The 18,596-nt window shown below is 51.2% G+C and overlaps 1 protein-coding gene across 6 annotated transcripts in view; it reads right to left on the reverse strand.

Annotated features, from left to right (window-relative positions):
- Nucleotides 1-18,596, reverse strand: part of otud7a (OTU deubiquitinase 7A) — a 297,748-nt gene that overhangs the window by 132,349 nt on the left and 146,803 nt on the right. For 3 of the 6 annotated variants that reach the window (XM_063071094.1, XM_063071093.1, XM_063071099.1), the window contains exon 1: nucleotides 14,085-15,440. The exons of 2 other annotated variants lie outside the window; for them this stretch is intronic. In XM_063071094.1, coding sequence (XP_062927164.1) covers nucleotides 14,085-14,200 — 116 coding nt within the window. In that variant the 5' untranslated portion in view covers nucleotides 14,201-15,440. Of the gene's footprint in view, nucleotides 1-14,084; nucleotides 15,441-16,156; nucleotides 16,292-18,596 lie in introns of those variants that run through there. One more of the 6 variants, XM_063071096.1, reaches the window with a different exon arrangement.

The following is an 18,596-nucleotide window of genomic DNA, read 5'->3' on the forward strand; positions in this document are numbered from 1 at the left end:
ACAATGATCACTCTGCTAAGCAGTACCTGTCTTTTGGGTTTCCCGTCGAAAATCTTTGTCGGACCTGCATGGGATCATCCCTGTTACATCCGAGCAGTACTGTAATCAACGACTCCAGTCGAAAATCTTGCTGCTTTTACAAGCTCTTTACAAGCCTAACATCGGTGGTGGGGAAACTGCTGGAGTCAGTTATCAAAGATGTGATAACAGCACATTTGGAAAGCGGTGAAATGATCGGACAAAGTCAGCATGGATTTGTGAAAGGAAAATCATGTCTGACGAATCTCATAGAATTTTTTGAGGATGTAACTAGTAGAGTGGATAGGGGAGAACCAGTGGATGTGGTATATTTGGATTTTCAAAAGGCTTTTGACAAGGTCCCACACAGGAGATTAGTGTGCAAACTTAAAGCACACTGTATTGGGGGTATGGTATTGATGTGGTATAGAGAGTTGGTTGGCAGACAGGAAGCAAAGAGTGGGAATAAACGGGACCTTTTTAGAATGGCAGGCAGTGACTAGTGGGGTACCGCAAGGCTGAGTGCTGGGACCTCAGTTGTTTACAATATATATTAATGACTTGGATGAGGGAATTAAATCCAAGTTTGCGGATGACACGAAGCTGGGCGGCAGTGTTAGCTGTGAGGAGGATGCTAAGAGGATGCAGGGTAACTTGGATAGGTTAGGTGAGTGGGCAAATTCATGGCAGATGCAATTTAATGTGAAAAATGTGAAGTTATCCACTTTGGTGGCAAAAACAGGAAAACAGATTATTATCTGAATGGTGGCCGACTAGGAAAAGGGGAGGTGCAATGAGACCTGGGTGTCATTGTACACCAGTCATTGAAAGTGGGCATGCAGGTACAGCAGGCAGTGAAAAAGGCGAATGGTATGCTGGCATTTATAGCAAGAGGATTCAAGTACAGGAGCAGGAATGTACTACTGCAGTTGTACAAGGCCTTGGTGAGACCACACCTGGAGTATTGTGTGCAGTTTTGGTCCCCTAATCTGAGGAAAGACATCCTTGCCATAGAGGGAGTACAAAGAAGGTTCACCAGATTGATTCCTGGGATGGCAGGACTTTCATATGAAGAAAGACTGGATGAACTAGGCTTATACTCGTTGGAATTTAGAAGATTGAGGGGGGATCTGATTGAAACGTATAAAATCCTAAAGGGATTGGACAGGCTAGATGCAGGAAGATTGTTCCCGATGTTGGGGAAGTCCAGAACGAGGGGTCACAGTTTGAGATAAAGGGGAAGCCTTTTCGGACCGAGATTAGGAAAAACTTCTTCACACAGAGAGTGGTGAATCTGTGGAATTCTCTGCCACAGCAAACAGTTGAGGCCAGTTCATTGGCTATATTTAAGAGGGAGTTAGATATGGCCCTTGTGGCTAAAGGGATCAGGGGGTATGGAGGGAAGGCTGGTGCAGGGTTCTGAGTTGGATGATCAGCCATGATCACACTGAATGGCGGTGCAGGCTCGAAGGGCCGAATGGCCTACTCCTGCACCTATTTTCTATGTTTCTATGTTACCGCCAGCATATTAGTCCCCTCCAGTTTAGATGCAAACTGTCCAAAAAACTCAAGTCCTCCTTCCTACACCAAATCCTTAGCCACGTGTTAAACTGTACGATCTTCTTTTATCTGGCCTCACTAGCACACGGCATGAGTAGCAATCCTGAGATCACAACCCTGGAGGTCCAGTCCTTTAACTTAACATCTAATTCCCTGAACTTACATTGAAGAACCTTGCCCCTCTTCCGACCGATGTCATGAGTATCTATATGGGCCACAAGCTCTGGCTGCCCATCCTCCCACATAAGAATGTGGAGGATCCTGGCACATGGAAGGTAAACATACCATCCAGGAACCTTGTTATAACCACAGATACATCTGTAAATTTTTTTTTTATCAAACAGTATCAAAGTACATAGGAACTTGAAGAGAAGTTTCAATATAGCCCACAGGTTTTGTAAATGGGGCATTACTGAGAATGCAGTGATAGACACATAGAAACATAGAAAACCTACAGCACAATACAGGTCCTTCGGCCTATAAAGCTGTGCCGAACATCAGTAGCGGCGCCAGAGATTTTTTCTTGCTGGTGCTACGGAGGGGCAAAATGATTCAGTGATGGTGCTGAGGGATGCACTGTATGGTAATATGTATTCGCAAGGCCAGACGCGTGGCGTTAAAAAGTCAGTTTCAAGCATTATGCGCCTACTACAAATGCCTCTCTTGATTCACAAGCAACAGCAATTGATGATCTAATATAGAAGTGAACTGTTACAGTGTCAACAGCATCGGAGACAACCTGGGCTACATGGAGCATAAACAAAAAAAAACTAACAGCAACAGCGGACAACGTGAATCACGAACCAATCCCGCAATCAGCATCAAATGCGTGTTTTTCAACTGAAAAACACAACACGAACCCACTGCTATTCGCATTACATAGACAGCAATGCCAAAAGATACACCATTATTAAAGTCAAATAAGGCAAACAACAGATGCTAGGCTTTACCAGGAGTTGGACGAATCGTACTCTGACCATGAAATACCTCAATTAATTCGGCTATTGAATTTAAACAAAAATCAACAGAATCACCGCATGGAAGTCTAAGCAAAACCAGTAGGCTTAATAGCAGTAAATGTAATATTTTAGGATTTGCAGGAAACATAAGGACTATGGGGTATCCACCACAAAATAATAATAATAACAATAATCAGCATTAGTCTTGGCCCAAAATTTTTAAAAAATCAACTGCACTCACCATTAATGTTTTCAGAGAAGCACAATCCGTCTGTTCTTGTGATTGGTGGCGAAAGAATCAATGATTTTCTGGATGTCAAGTGCCTTGGTCCTCCGGCTGTTTATGGCCAACAGAGCCAAGTTGCTGTTCCGAGCATCGCCGCTGCTATTCCTTAAGTAGTTTTTGACGCGTCTGAAGCAACAGAAACTCCGTTCGCATGAGGACCTATACTGACCTATACACGCGTTCTTATCAATAACACACTGGGCAAGTGTCTGTTCAATACTTTTAAGAAGCGACTCTGCGTCCAACCCTTCTGCTGGAGTGAAGTGCAGGAATTCTTCAAGCACTGTTTCGTTATTCAAATACCGCGCCACCACTGATATTTGCTCCTTTTTACTCAAGTCTTTACTTTCATCCACCATGACGGCAAAATATGCAGCCTCCTTGATTTCTGCACTTATTTGACGTCTGACCATATCTGCCATAATTTCATTTTGGATATCATGATGGGTGTTTTTTGCATTTCCAGGATTGTCCTCTTTTTTTTTCGCTGCAGTCTTATCAAACTTCCCAATTACACTGAGCAACTCAACAAAGTTTCCCCTTTTGCCAGATCCATCATTCTCCCGGTGTTCTCGCTGGGCAATGCCTTAGCACGCAGTATAGCATAGAGACTCAACCATTGCTCTCATATACTCACAATTTTCTTGGACAATCTTTGCATGTCCTTTATCAAGCATATTTTCCAACCTTGAACCATCTTGTTTTCTCAATCTGAACTCGGCCCATGCCTCCATCGCAAACTTATGAGCTGCACTTACATGGTGGGTTTTGAAAGCTGCTGTAGCTTTCCGCCAGTTGTGGTAACCGGTGACAGCGAAGGTAGACTCAGAATGGAACCCACGTCCTCCACACAGGAAATGCCTGCATGCGAAGCAGAATGTAGCATCTTTTGTGATTGAATATTCCAGCCAGTCAAACCAGCCACGAATAAAACTCCTTTGCTGATTGCCAAACTGTTGCGAAGGGTACTTTTTCAATGTTGGCCGACGGGGTCCTTCCTCAGGCTGCTGGCTAACATCGCTAACAGTATTCCCACTCCCATTAAGAGCGGCTTCATCCACGTTCTCTTCCGAATCCCGCTCCATTTCTTGTTCCTCTACTTCGCCCTCACACTCCTTCAATGAACTGCTGTCGTCCTCATCCCCACTTACTTTTTTCTGCACGTCACTTTCAATTAAGACATGCACAGGCTGAGACACCACTGATTCCTCTGGATGAGGTCGTTTTCTGACTAAAAATTGATCCATTTTTCACGCCAGCCAAGATAATGCAGGTGCCAGGCCCACGCTCGCTTGTAAAAGCACAACGAGTGTGTGTGGCATCCGTTAGTCTCGCGAGACCACGGATCTGCGCCTGGGTGTATACTATCAATCTCTCGCGTGAGTGAGAGTGAGTGCAGGAGTAGGCCATTCGGCTCTTTGAGCCCGCACTGCCATTTATTATGATCATGGCTGATCATCCAACTCAGAACCCTGCACCAGCTGTTTCCTGTGGCAGAGAATTCCACAGATTCACCACTCTCTGTGTGAAGAAGTTTTTCCTAATCTCAGTCCTAAAAGGCTTCCCCTTTATCCTCAAACTGTGGCCCCTCGTTCTGGACTTCCCCAACATCAGGAACAATCTTCCTGCATCTAGCCTGTCCAATCCCTTTAGGATTTTATACGTTTCAATCAGATCCCCCCTCAATCTTCTAAATTCCAACGAGTATAAGCCTAGTTCATCCAGTCTTTCTTCATATGAAAGTCCTGCCATCCCAGGAATCAATCTGGTGAACCTTCTTTGTACTCCCTCTATGGCAAGGATGTCTTTCCTCAGATTAGGGGACCAAAACTGCACACAATACTCCAGGTGTGGTCTCACCAAGGCCTTGTACAACTGCAGTAGTACCTCCCTGCTCCTGTACTCGAATCCTCTCGCTATAAATGCCAGCATACCATTCGCCTTATTCACCGCCTGCTGTACCTGCATGCCCACTTTCAATCACTGGTGTATAATGACACCCAGGTCTCGTTGCACCTCCCCTTTTCCTAATCGGCCACCATTCAGATAATAATCTGTTTTCCTATTTTTGCCACCAAACTTCACATTTATCCGCATTAAATTGCATCTGCCATGAATTTGCCCACTCACCCAACCTACCAAGTCACCCTGCATCCTCTTAGCATCCTCCTCACAGCTAACACTGCCGCCCAGCTTTGTGTCATCCACAAATTTGGAGATGCTGCATTTAATTCCCTCATCCAAGTCATTAATATATATTATAAACAACTGGGGTCCCAGCAATGAGCCTTGCGGTACCCCACTAGTCACTGCCTGCCATTCTGAAAAGGTCCCGTTTATTCCCACTCTTTGCCTCCTGTCTGCTAACCAATTCTCTATCCACATCAATACCTTACCCCCAATACCGTGTGCTTTAAGTTTGCACACTAATCTCCTGTGTGGGACCTTGTCAAAAGCCTTTTGAAAATCCAAATATACCACATCCACTGGTTCTCCCCTATCCACTCTACTAGTTACATCCTCAAAAAATTCTATGAGATTCGTCAGATATGATTTTCCTTTCACAAATCCATGCTGACTTTGTCCGATGATTTCATCGCTTTCCAAATGTGCTGTTATCACATCTTTGATAACTGACTCCAGCAGTTTCCCCACCACCGATGTTAGGCTATCCGGTCTACAATTCCCCGGTTTCTCTCTCCCTCCTTTTTTAAAAAGTGGGGTTACATTAGCCACCCTCCAATCCTCAGGAACTAGTTCAGAATCTAATGAGTTTTGAAAAATTATCACTAATGCATCCACTATTTCTTGGGTTACTTCCTTAAGCACTCTGGGATGCAGACCATCTGGCCCTGGGGATTTATCTGCCTTTAATCCCTTCAATTTACCCAACACCACTTCGCTACGAACATGTATTTCGCTCAGTTCCTCCATCTCACTGGACCCTCTGTCCCCTACTATTTCTGGAAGATATGACTGTGGACAGGGTTTTTGACGGAGAGTCGGAGGAGAGACGGGGAGGACGGAGGAGAGACGAGGAGTCGGAGGAGCGTCGGGGAGTCGGTGGAGAGACGGGGGGGTCGGAGGAGAGACGGGGAGGACGGCGGACGGGGTTTTTGACGGGGAGTCGGAGGAGAGACCGGGAGGGTGGCGGACGGGGTTTTTGACGGGGAGTCGGAGGAGAGACGGGGAGGATGGTGGAGAGACGGGGAGTCGGGGGAGAAGACGGGGAGGACGGTGGAGAGACGGGGAGTCGGGGGAGAGACGGGGATGACGGTGGAGAGACGGGGAGTTGGAGGAGAGACGGGGAGGACGGATGAGAGACGGGGAGTCGGAGGAGAGATGGGGAGTCGGAAGAGAGACGGGGAGGACGGCGGACAGGGTTTTTGGCGGGGAGTCAGAGGAGAGATGGGGAGGACGGTGGAGAGACGGGGAGTCGGAGGAGAGACGGGGAGCACGGTGGAGAGACGGGGAATCGGAGGAGACACGAGGAGTCGGGGGAGAGACAGGGAGTTGGAGGAGAGACGGGGAGGACGGATGAGAGACGGGGAGTCGGAGGAGAGATGGGGAGTCGGAAGAGAGACGGGGAGTCGGAGGAGAGACGGGGAGCACGGTGGAGAGACGGGGAATCGGAGGAGACACGAGGAGTCGGGGGAGAGACAGGGAGTCGGAGGAGAGACGGGGAGGACAGCGGACGGGGTTTTTGGCGGGGAGTCGGAGGAGAGACGGGGAGGACGGAGGAGAGACGGGGAGTCGGAGGAGAGACGGGGAGTCGGAGGAGAGACGGGGAGTCGGGGGAGAGACGGGGAGTCGGAGGAGAGACGGGGAGGACGGAGGAGAGACGAGGAGTCGGAGGAGCGTCGGGGAGTCGGTGGAGAGACGGGGGGGGTCGGAGGAGAGACGGGGAGGACGGCGGACGGGGTTTTTGACGGGGAGTCGGAGGAGAGACCGGGAGGGTGGCGGACGGGGTTTTTGACGGGGAGTCGGAGGAGAGACGGGGAGGATGGTGGAGAGACGGGGAGTCGGGGGAGAAGACGGGGAGGACGGTGGAGAGACGGGGAGTCGGGGAGAGACGGGGATGACGGTGGAGAGACGGGGAGTTGGAGGAGAGACGGGGAGGACGGATGAGAGACGGGGAGTCGGAGGAGAGATGGGGAGTCGGAAGAGAGACGGGGAGGACGGCGGACAGGGTTTTTGGCGGGGAGTCAGAGGAGAGATGGGGAGGACGGTGGAGAGACGGGGAGTCGGAGGAGAGACGGGGAGCACGGTGGAGAGACGGGATTCGGAGGAGACACGAGGAGTCGGGGGAGAGACAGGGAGTCGGAGGAGAGACGGGGAGGACAGCGGACGGGGTTTTTGGCGGGGAGTCGGAGGAGAGACGGGGAGGACGGAGGAGAGACGGGGAGTCGGAGGAGAGACGGGGAGTCGGAGGAGAGACGGGGAGTCAGAGGAGAGACGGGGAGAACGGAGGAGAGACGGGGAGTCGGGGGAGAGACGGGGAGTCGGGGGAGAGACGGGGAGTCGGGGGAGAGACAGGGAGTCGGAGGAGAGACGGGGAGGACGGAGGAGAGACGGGGAGGACGGACGAGAGACGGGGAGTCGGAGGAGAGACGGGAAGGACGGAGGAGAGACGGGGAGTCGGAGGAGAGACGGGGAGTCGGGGGAGAGACGGGGAGTCGGGGGAGAGACGGGGAGTCGGGGGAGAGACGGGGAGTCGGGGGAGAGACGGGGAGCCGGAGGAGAGACGGGGAGGACGGAGGAGAGACAGGGAGGACGGAGGAGAGACAGGGAGGACGGAGGAGAGACGGGGAGTCGGAGGAGCGACGGGGAGGATGGCGGACGGGGTTTTTGGCGGGGAGTCGGAGGAGAGATGGGGAGTCAGAGGAGAGGCGGGGAGGACAGTGGAGAGACGGGGAGGACAGTGGAGAGACGGGGAGACGGGGGAGAGACGGGGAGTCGGGGGAGAGACGGGGAGGACAGTGGAGAGACGGGGAGACGGGGGAGAGACGGGGAGTCGGGGGAGAGACGGGGAGTCAGAGGAGAGACAGGGAGGACGGAGAGACGGAGGGGATGGACAAGAGACGGGGAGTCGGAGGAGAGACGGAGAGGACGGCGGACGGGGTTTTTGGCAGGGAGTCGGAGGAGAGACGGGGAGGACGGCGGACGGGGTTTTTGGCAGGGAGTCGGAGGACAGACGGGGAGGACAGTGGAGAGACGGGGAGACGGGGAGTCGGGGGAGAGACGGGGAGTCGGAGGAGAGTCGGGGAGGACGGAGAAGAGACGGGGAGTCAGAGGAGAGACGGGGAGGATGGCGGACGGGGTTTTTGGTGGGGAGTCGGAGGAGAGACGGGGAGGACGGTGGAGAGACGGAAAGTCGGATGAGAGACGGGGAGACGGAGGAGAGACGGGGAGTCGGAGGAGAGACGGGGAGTCGGAGGAGAGATGGGGAGTCGGAGGAGAGACGGGGAGGACGGCGGACGGGGTTTTTGGCGGGGAGTCAGAGGAGAGACGGGGAGGACGGTGGAGAGACGGGGAGTCGGGGGAGAAACGGGGAGTCGGAGGAGACGGGGAGACAGAGGAGAGACGGGGAGGACGGAGAGTCGGAGGAGAGACGGGGAGGACGGAGAGACGGGGGGGATGGACAAGAGACGGGGAGTCGGAGGAGAGACGGAGAGGACGGCAGACGGGGTTTTTGGCAGGGAGTCGGAGGAGAGACGGGGAGGACGGAGGAGAGACGGGGAGTCGGGGGAGAGACGGGGAGCCGGAGGAGAGACGGGGAGGACGGAGGAGAGACGGGGAGGACGGAGGAGAGACGGGGAGGACGGAGGAGAGACGGGGAGTCGGAGGAGCGACGGGGAGGATGGCGGACGGGGTTTTTGGCGGGGAGTCGGAGGAGAGATGGGGAGTCAGAGGAGAGGCGGGGAGGACAGTGGAGAGACGGGGAGGACAGTGGAGAGACGGGGAGACGGGGGAGAGACGGGGAGGACAGTGGAGAGACGGGGAGACGGGGGAGAGACGGGGAGTCGGGGGAGAGACAGGGAGTCAGAGGAGAGACAGGGAGGACGGAGAGACGGAGGGGATGGACAAGAGATGGGGAGTCGGAGGAGAGACGGAGAGGACGGCGGACGGGGTTTTTGGCAGGGAGTCGGAGGAGAGACGGGGAGGACGGCGGACGGGGTTTTTGGCAGGGAGTCGGAGGACAGACGGGGAGGACAGTGGAGAGACGGGGAGACGGGGAGTCGGGGGAGAGACGGGGAGTCGGAGGAGAGTCGGGGAGGACGGAGAAGAGACGGGGAGTCAGAGGAGAGACGGGGAGGATGGCGGACGGGGTTTTTGGTGGGGAGTCGGAGGAGAGACGGGGAGGACGGTGGAGAGACGGAAAGTCGGATGAGAGACGGGGAGACGGAGGAGAGACGGGGAGTCGGAGGAGAGACGGGGAGTCGGAGGAGAGACGGGGAGTAGGAGGAGAGACGGGGAGGACGGCGGACGGGGTTTTTGGCGGGGAGTCAGAGGAGAGACGGGGAGGACGGTGGAGAGACGGGGAGTCGGGGGAGAAACGGGGAGTCGGAGGAGACGGGGAGACAGAGGAGAGACGGGGAGGACGGAGAGTCGGAGGAGAGACGGGGAGGACGGAGGAGAGACGGGGAGTTGGAGGAGAGACGGGGAGGACGGAGAGAGACGGGGAGGACGGAGGAGAGACGGGGAGTCGGATGAGAGACGGAGAGTCGGAGGAGAGACGGGGAGTCGGAGGAGAGACGGGGAGGACAGAGGAGAGACAGGGAGTCGGAGGAGAGACAGGGAGGACGGCGGACGGGGTTTTTGGTGGGGAGTCGGAGGAGAGACAGGGAGGACGGTGGAGAGACGGGGAGTCAGAGGAGAGACAGGGAGGACGGAGAGACGGGGAGTCGGAAGAGAGACGGGGAGGACGGTGGAGAGACGGGGAGGACAGTGGAGAGACAGGGAGGACAGTGGAGAGACAGGGAGGACGGAGAGACGGGGAGTTGGAGGAGAGATGGAGAGTTGAAGGAGAGATGGGGAGGATGGCGGACGGGATTTTTGGCGGGGAGTCAGAGGAGAGATGGGGAGGTCGGTGGAGAGACGGGGAGTCGGAGGAGAGACGGGGAGACGGAGCAGAGACGGTTAGTCGGAGGAGAGACGGGGAGTCGGGGGAGTGACGGGGAGGACGGAGGAGATACGGGGAGTTGGAGGAGAGACGGGGAGTCGGAGGAGAGACGGGGAGTCGGAGAAGAGACGGGTAGGACGGCGGACGGGGTTTTTGGCGGGGAGTCGGAGGAGAGACGGGGAGGACGGTGGAGAGACGGGGAGTCAGAGGAGAGATGGGGAGTCGGAGGAGAGACGGGGAGGACGGCAGACGGGGAGTCAGAGGAGAGACGGGGAGGATGGTGGAGAGATGGGGAGTCGGGGGAGAAACGGGGAGGACGGTGGAGAGGCGGGGAGACGTGGGAGAGACTGGGCGTCGGAGGAGAGACGGGGAGTCGGAGGAGAGACGGGGAGGACGGAGGAGAGACGCGGAGTCGGAGGAGAGACGGGGAGACGGAGGAGAGACGGGGAGTCGGAGGAGAGACGGGGAGGACGGAGGAGAGACGGGGAGTTGGAGGAGAGACGGGGAGGACGGAGGAGAGACGGGGTGTCGGAGGAGAGACGGGGTGTCAGAGGAGAGACGGAGGTCGGAGGAGAGACGGAGGTCGGAGGAGAGACGGGGAATCGGAGGAGAGACGGGTAGGACGGCGGACGGGGTTTTTGGCGGGGAGTCGGAGGAGAGACAGGGACTCGGGGGAGAGACTGGGAGTCGAAGGAGAGACTGGGAGGACGGTGGAGAGACGGGGAGTCAGAGGAGACAGGGAGGACGGAGAGACGGGGAGTCGGAGGAGAGACGGGGGGGATGGACGAGAGACGGGGGGGATGGACGAGAGACGGGTAGTCGGAGGAGAGACGGGGAGTCGGAGGAGAGATGGGGAGGACGGTGGAGAGACGGGGAGACGGGGGAGAGACAGGGAGTCGGAGGAGAGATGGGGAGTCGGAGCAGAGAAGGGGAGGACGGTGGAGAGACGGGGAGTCAGAGGAGAGACAGGGAGGACGGAGAGACGGGGAGTCGGAGGAGAGACGGGGGGGATGGACGAGAGACGGGGAGTCGGGGGAGAGACGGGGAGTCGGAGGAGAGACGGGGAGGACGGAGGAGAGACGGGGAGTCGGAGGAGAGACGGGGAGTCGGAGGAGAGACGGGGAGGACGGTGGACGTGCAGAGAGGTTCCGGTCGATCACTCTGGGTGGTCCCAAGCCGTGAGTCATAGAAACATAGAAACATAGAAAATAGGTGCAGGAGTAGGCCATTCGGCCCTTCGAGCCTGCACCGCCATTTATTATGATCATGGCTGATCATCCAACTCAGAACCCAGCCTTCCCTCCATACCCCCTGACCCCTGTAGCCACAAGGGCCATATCTAACTTCCTTTTAAACATAGCTAATGAACTGGCCTCAACAGTTTGCTGTGGCAGAGAATTCCACAGATTCACCACTCTCTGTGTGAAGAAGTTTTTCCTAATCTCGGTCCTAAAAGGCTTCCCCTCTATCCTCAAACTGTGACCCCTCGTTCTAGACCTCCCCAACATCGGGAACAATCTTCCTGCATCTAGCCTGTCCAATCCCTTTAGGATCTTATACGTTTCAATCAGATCCCCCCTCAATCTTCTAAATTCCAACGAGTACAAGCCCAGTTCATCCAGTCTTTCTTCATATGAAAGACCTGCCATCCCAGGAATCAATCTGGTGAACCTTCTTTGTACTCCCTCTATGGCAAAGATGTCTTTCCTCAGATTAGGGGACCAAAACTGCACACAATACTCCAGGTGTGGTCTCACCAAGGCCTTGTACAACTGCAGTAGTACCTCCCTGCTCCTGTACTCGAATCCTCTCGCTATAAATGCCAGCATACCGTTCGCCTTTTTCACCGCCTGCTGTACCTGCATGCCCACTTTCAATGACTGGTGTATAATGACACCCAGGTCTCATTGCACCTCCCCTTTTCCTAATCGGCCACCATTCAGATAATAATCTGTTTTCCTATTTTTGCCACCAAAGTGGATAACTTCACATTTATCCACATTAAATTGCATCTGCCATGAGTTTGCCCACTCACCCAACCTATCCAAGTCACCCTGCATCCTCTTAGCATCCTCCTCACTGCTAACACTGCCACCCAGCTTCGTGTCATCCGCAAACTTGGAGATGCTGCATTTAATTCCCTCATCCAAGTCATTAATATATATTGTAAACAACTGGGGTCCCAGCACTGAGCTTTGCGGTACCCCACTAGTCACTGCCTGCCATTCTGAAAAGGTCCCGTTTATTCCCACTCTTTGCTTCCTGTCTGCTAACCAATTCTCCACCCACACCAATACCTTACCCCCAATACCGTGTGCTTTAAGTTTGCACACTAATCTCCTATGTGGGACCTTGTCAAAAGCCTTTTGAAAATCCAAATATACCACATCCACTGGTTCTCCCCTATCCACTCTACTAGTTACATCCTCAAAAAATTCTATGAGATTCGTCAGACATGATTTTCCTTTCACAAATCCATGCTGACTTTGTCCGATCATTTCACCGCTTTCCAAATGTGCTGTTATCACATCCTTGATAACTGACTCCAGCAGTTTCCCCACCACCGACGTTAGGCTAACCGGCCTATAATTCCCCGGTTTCTCTCTCCCTCCTTTTTTAAAAAGTGGGGTTACATTAGCCACCCTCCAATCCTCAGGAACTAGTCCAGAATCTAACGAGTTTTGAAAAATTATCACTAATGCATCCACTATTTCTTGGGCCACTTCCTTAAGCACTCTGGGATGCAGACCATCTGGCCCTGGGGATTTATCTGCCTTCAATCCCTTCAATTTACCTAACACCACTTCCCTACTAACATGTATTTCGCTCAGTTCCTCCATCTCACTGGACCCTCTGTCCCTTACTATTTCTGGAAGATTATTTATGTCCTCCTTAGTGAAGACAGAACCAAAGTAATTATTCAATTGGTCTGCCATGTCCTTGCTCCCCATAATCAATTCACCTGTTTCTGTTTGCAGGGGACCTACATTTGTCTTTATCAGTCTTTTCCTTTTTACATATCTATAAAAGCTTTTACAGTCCGTTTTTATGTTCTCTGCCAGTTTTCTCTCATAATCTTTTTTCCCCTTCCTAATTAAGCCCTTTGTCCTCCTCTGCTGAACTCTGAATTTCTCCCAGTCCTCAGGTGAGCCACTTTCTCTGGCTAATTTGTATGCTACTTCTTTGGAATTGATGCTATCCCTAATTTCTCTTGTCAGCCACGGGTGCACTACCTTCCTTGATTTATTCTTTTGCCAAACTGGGATGAACAATTGTTGTAGTTCATCCATGCAACCTTTAAATGCCTGCCATTGCATATCCACCGTCAATCCTTGAAGTGTCATTTGCCAGTCTATCTTAGCTAATTCATGTCTCATACCTTCAAAGTTACCCCTCTTTAAGTTCAGAACCTTTGTTTCTGAATTAACTACGTCACTCTCCATGTTAATGAAGAATTCCACCATATTATGGTCACTCTTACCCAAGGGGCCTCTCACGACAAGATCGCTAATTAACCCTTCCTCATTGCTCAAAACCCAGTCCAGAATAGCCTGCTCTCTAGTCGGTTCCTCGACATGTTGGTTCAAAAAACCATCCCGCATACATTCCAAGAAATCCTCTTCCTCAGCACCTTTACCAATTTGGTTCACCCAGTCTACATGTAGATTGAAGTCACCCATTATAACTGCTGTTCCTTTATTGCACACATTTCTAATTTCCTGTTTAATACCATCTCCGACCTCACTACTACTGTTAGGTGGCCTGTACACAACTCCCACCAGCGTCTTCTGCCCCTTAGTGTTACGCAGCTCTACCCATATCGATTCCACATCTTCCCGGCTTATGTCCTTCCTTTCTATTGCGTTAATCTCTTTTTTAACCAGCAACGCCACCCCACCTCCCCTTCCTTCGTGTCTATCCCTCCTGAATATTGAATATCCCTGAACGTTGAGCTCCCATCCCTGGTCACCCTGGAGTCGACAGGATCCGGGTGGTCGTCAGGATTCGACTGAGCTCCAACGGTTGTGCTCGAAGAACTTGGACTTTGATAAGTGTTGGCGACTTTTTTTTCATTACTTTCCTCTCTGTATCAAATTTATATTAATGTCATAGAATTAGTAACATCTATAAAGTGTACCTGTTAAAATTTACTGGGTGTGCTGGCTGATGATTGATGTTTGGGATTGATTCGGGCGGCGACCGACCCTGTGGAGAGTGTTGAGGCAGGTGCTGGGTGAGATTTCTCCTAGACATATACGAGCCAACATAACGGAACGTTACAAAAACTATACAGAGAAAGCAAAGCAGCTGCAGTTAATTTCTTGGTGGTGCCATGGTGGGGCTATTGCAATTTCTGCTGGGGTTATAGCCCCAGCTGGCACCACCTGCTGAACATTTCCTTACCTTAGAACTACCTAGGCTTACCCATAGCCCCCTATTTTTCTAAGCTCCATGTACCTATCCAAAAAAGACCCGATCATATCTGCCTCCACCACCGCCGCTGGCAGCCCATTCCACGCACTCACCACTCTCTGCATAAAAAACGTACCCCCTGACATCTCCTCTGTACCTAATTCCAAGCACCTTAAAACTGTGCCCTCTCGTGCTAGGCATTTCAACCCTGGGAAAAAGCATCTGACTGTCCACACAATTAATGCCTCTCATTATCTCTATCAGGTCACCTCTCGTCCTCCATTGCTCCAAGGAGAAAAGGCTGAGTTCCCTCAACCTATTCTCATAAGGCATGCTCCCCAAACCAGACAACATCCTTATAAATCTCTTCTGCACCCTTTCTATGGTTTCCATGTCCTTCCTGTAGTGAAGCGACCAGAATTGAGCACAGTACTCCAAGTGGGGTCTGACCAGGGTCCTATATAGCTGTAACATTACCTGTCGACTCTTAAACTCAATCCCACGATTGATGAAGGCCAATGCACCATATGCCTTTCTTAACCACACAGTCAATCTATGTAGGAGCTTTGAGTGTCCTATGGACTCAGCCCCAAGATCTCTCTGATCCTCCACACTGTCAAGAGTCTTACCATTAATGCTATATTCTGCCATCATATTTGACCTACCAAAATTAACCACCTCACACTTATCTGGGTTGAACTCCATCTGCCACTTCTCAGCCCAGGTTTGCATCCTATCAATGTCCCGCTGTAACCTCTGACAGCTCCCCACACTATCCACAACACCCATGCAGAACTTCATGCAAATATCCCCTGAACATTTTCCACATTTCTTCCATACGTTTCCCTGAGAACATCTGTTTCCAATTTATGGTTCCAAGTTCCTGCCTGATCGCCTCATATTTCCCCTTACTCCAATTAAACACTTCCCTAACTTGTCTGTTCCTATCCATCTCCAATGCTATGGTAAAGGAGGTAGAGTTGTGATCACTATCTCCAAAATACTATCCCACTGAGAGACCTGACACCTGACCAGGTTCATTTCCCAATACCAGATCAAGTACAGCCTCCCTCTTGTAGGCTTATCTACATATTGTATTAAGAAACCTTCCTGAACACACCTAACAAACTCCACCCCATCCAAACCCCTCACTCCAGGGAGATGTCAACCCTACATCATGGGGAAAAATGTAGCTAAGGATGAGATGGAGCAGTTGGCAAATGGAACATAGAACAGTATAACACTGGACATTGCCATTTGGTCCATGAAGTTCTGCAAACCTTGGTGCCAATTTACTGTATACTAAAATAAAAGCCATCTCATGGGCGCAATGGCAATTCTGGACTAAATTTGAATCAATGAAGGATGCTCAAAAGTTGTGACAGTGCTTGAATACAATCTCCTCTTATAAAAGTTAAACCAAGTAACGTGGGTGACAACAGGGCTTCACTTTCAGATGAGCTCAATGCATTCTATGCTTGCTTTGAAGATCAAAACATGGAGGAACCATCATGAACTCCCACAGCGCCTAATGAGAGTGTGATTTCAGTCTCTGAGGCCAATGTGTGACCAATCTTCAGGAGGGTGAACCCATGAAAAGCATCCAACCCAGGGGGGGGTACCTAGACAAGCCAAGCACTAAAGACCTGTACTGATCAGCTGCTTGGAGTGTTCACTGTGATCCTTAACCCCTAGATTCGGCAGTCTGAGTACCTACCCGCTTCAAGCAGACTTAACTTCTACTGGTGCCTAAAAACAAGATACCTGCCTCAATGACTATCGTCCAGTAGCACTTACATGTTCAATGATGAAGTGTTTTGGAAGGTTGGTGATGAAACACATCAACCCCTGCCTGAGAAGTGACTTGGATTCGCTCCAATTTGCCTACCGTCAGAACAGGCCCAATTGGCTCTTCGCTCAAACCTGGAACATCTAGACAGCAAAGACAATTACATCAGGACTCAGCATTCAATACCATCATTCCCTCACAACTAATTAAGATCTTGGCCTCAACATATCTTTCTGCAATTGGAAACTATCAAATGGTGAAAGGCCTTGGTAAAGTGGATATGGAGAGGATGTTTCCTATGGTGGGAGAGTCTGAGACCAGAGGACACAGCCTCAAAATAGAGGGGCATCCTTTTAGAAGGAAGATGAGGAAGAATTTCTTTAGCCAGAGCATGGTGAATCTGTGGAATTCATTACCACAGGCATTCGTGGAGGCCAAGTCTTTGTGGCATATATTTAAGACAGAGGTTAATAGATTCTTGATTGGTCAGGGCATGAAGGGATAAAGGAAGAAGGCAGGAGATTGGGGCTGAGAGGAAAAATGGATCAGCCATAATGAAATGCTGGAGCAGACTCGATGGGCCAAACAGAAACATAGAAAACCTACAGCACAATACAAAGCTGAGCCGAACATGTCCCTACCTTAGAACTACCTAGTCCTTACCCACAGCCCTCTATTTTTCTAAGCTCCATGTAGCCATCCAGGAGTCTCTTAAAAGACCCAGGCACCATACATCAAAGTTGCTGGTGAACGCAGCAGGCCAAGCAGCATCTGTAGGAAGAGGTGCAGTCGACGTTTCAGGCCGAGACCCTTCGTCAGGACTAGATCCTGACGTCTAGTCCTGACGAAGGGTCTCAGCCTGAAACGTCGACTGCACCTCTTCCTACAGATGCTGCTTGGCCTGCTGCGTTCACCAGCAACTTTGATGTATGTTGCTTGAATTTCCAGCATCTGCAGAATTCCTGTTGTTTTTGTCTTAAAAGACCCTATTGTTTCCGCCTCCACTGCTGCCGGCAGCCCATTCCACGTACTCACCACTATCTGTGTAAAAAACTTACCCCTGATACAGGGGTCCCCCGCTTTTCGAAACCTCACTGTTACGAAAGACCTACATTAGTACCCTGTTTTCGCTTTCAGAAGGTGTTTTCACTGTTACGAAAAAAAATTCAGCACGCAATAAAAGGCAGCGCGCCCTGAGCAGCCGCTCTCCCCTGGATTCGGAACTGCTTTGCTTTAACACGTGCCTGTGAGCAGCCGTTTGCAAGTTGAGTTCTATGGTATCGGAAATGCCTGAAAGAGCTCGTAAGGGTGTTACACTTACGGTAAAACTAGACATAATTAAGCGTTTTGATCGTGGGGAACGAAGTAAGGACAATGTGAGTTTGGCTTGTGGAAGCTGACGAACATGATGTTGAAGAGGTTTTGGCATCCCATCACCAAGAACTGACAGATGAAGTGCTGATGGAATCGGCAATTGCCTCTGATCTGCGCCGACATTTATGTGCCGGGCAGCACCTAATTAATTAACATGTTTATTTCGGCTTTTATCTTAAAGATGTGCTGTGTGCCTCCCGGCTACCCCTGCGTGCTTCGCGGCAATGTATCAGTCGGCGTCCCGGAGGGTGGGGGCCACTGCACCACCCTGCCTGCGACGACTCAGTCTAACACACCATCATCAGTGTGCTCGATGTCTTCCCAATTCCGGTAAGTGATACTGCACTGTACATACATTATTTCTACTTTATATAGGCTGTGTATTTTTACGTTTTATTTGGTAGATTTGGCAGCTTCATAGTTTAAAGGTTACTGGAGAGCGCGTTTATGCCAACAGCGCTTGCGTGAGATTTTCTGCCTAGAGCGCTTGCGTGAAATTTTCGCTACGGAGAACAGTTCAGTAATGATTGTGGAAAAGTATTTCTACTTTATATAGGCTGTGTATTTATCATATCATTCCTGCTTTTACTATATGTTACTGTTATTTTAGGTTTTATGTGTTATTTAGCATGATTTGGTAGGTTATTTTTGGGTCTGCGAACGCTCACAAAATTTTCCCATATAAATCAATGGTAATTGCTTCTTCGCTTTACGACATTTCGGCTTATGAACCGTTTCACAGGAACACTCTACCTTCAGATGGCGGGGGAAACCTGTATCTCCTCTGTCCCTACTTCCAAGCACCTGAAAACTATGCCCTCTGGTGCTAACCATTTCAGCTACAGAAAAAGCGTCTGGCTATCCACACGATCAATGCCTCTCATTGTCTTGTACACCTCTATCAGGTCACCTCTCATCCTTCGTCACTCCAAGGAGAAAAGGCAGTGTTCACTCAACCTATTCTCACATGGCATGTTCCCCAATCCAGGCAACATCCTTATAAATCTTCTCTGCACCCTTTCTATGGTTTCCACGTCCTTCCTGTAGTGAGGCGACCAGAACTGAGCACAGTAC

Source organism: Mobula hypostoma, chromosome 18 (assembly GCF_963921235.1).
Source record: "Mobula hypostoma chromosome 18, sMobHyp1.1, whole genome shotgun sequence".
In the NCBI taxonomy this organism is placed as follows: domain Eukaryota; kingdom Metazoa; phylum Chordata; class Chondrichthyes; order Myliobatiformes; family Myliobatidae; genus Mobula; species Mobula hypostoma.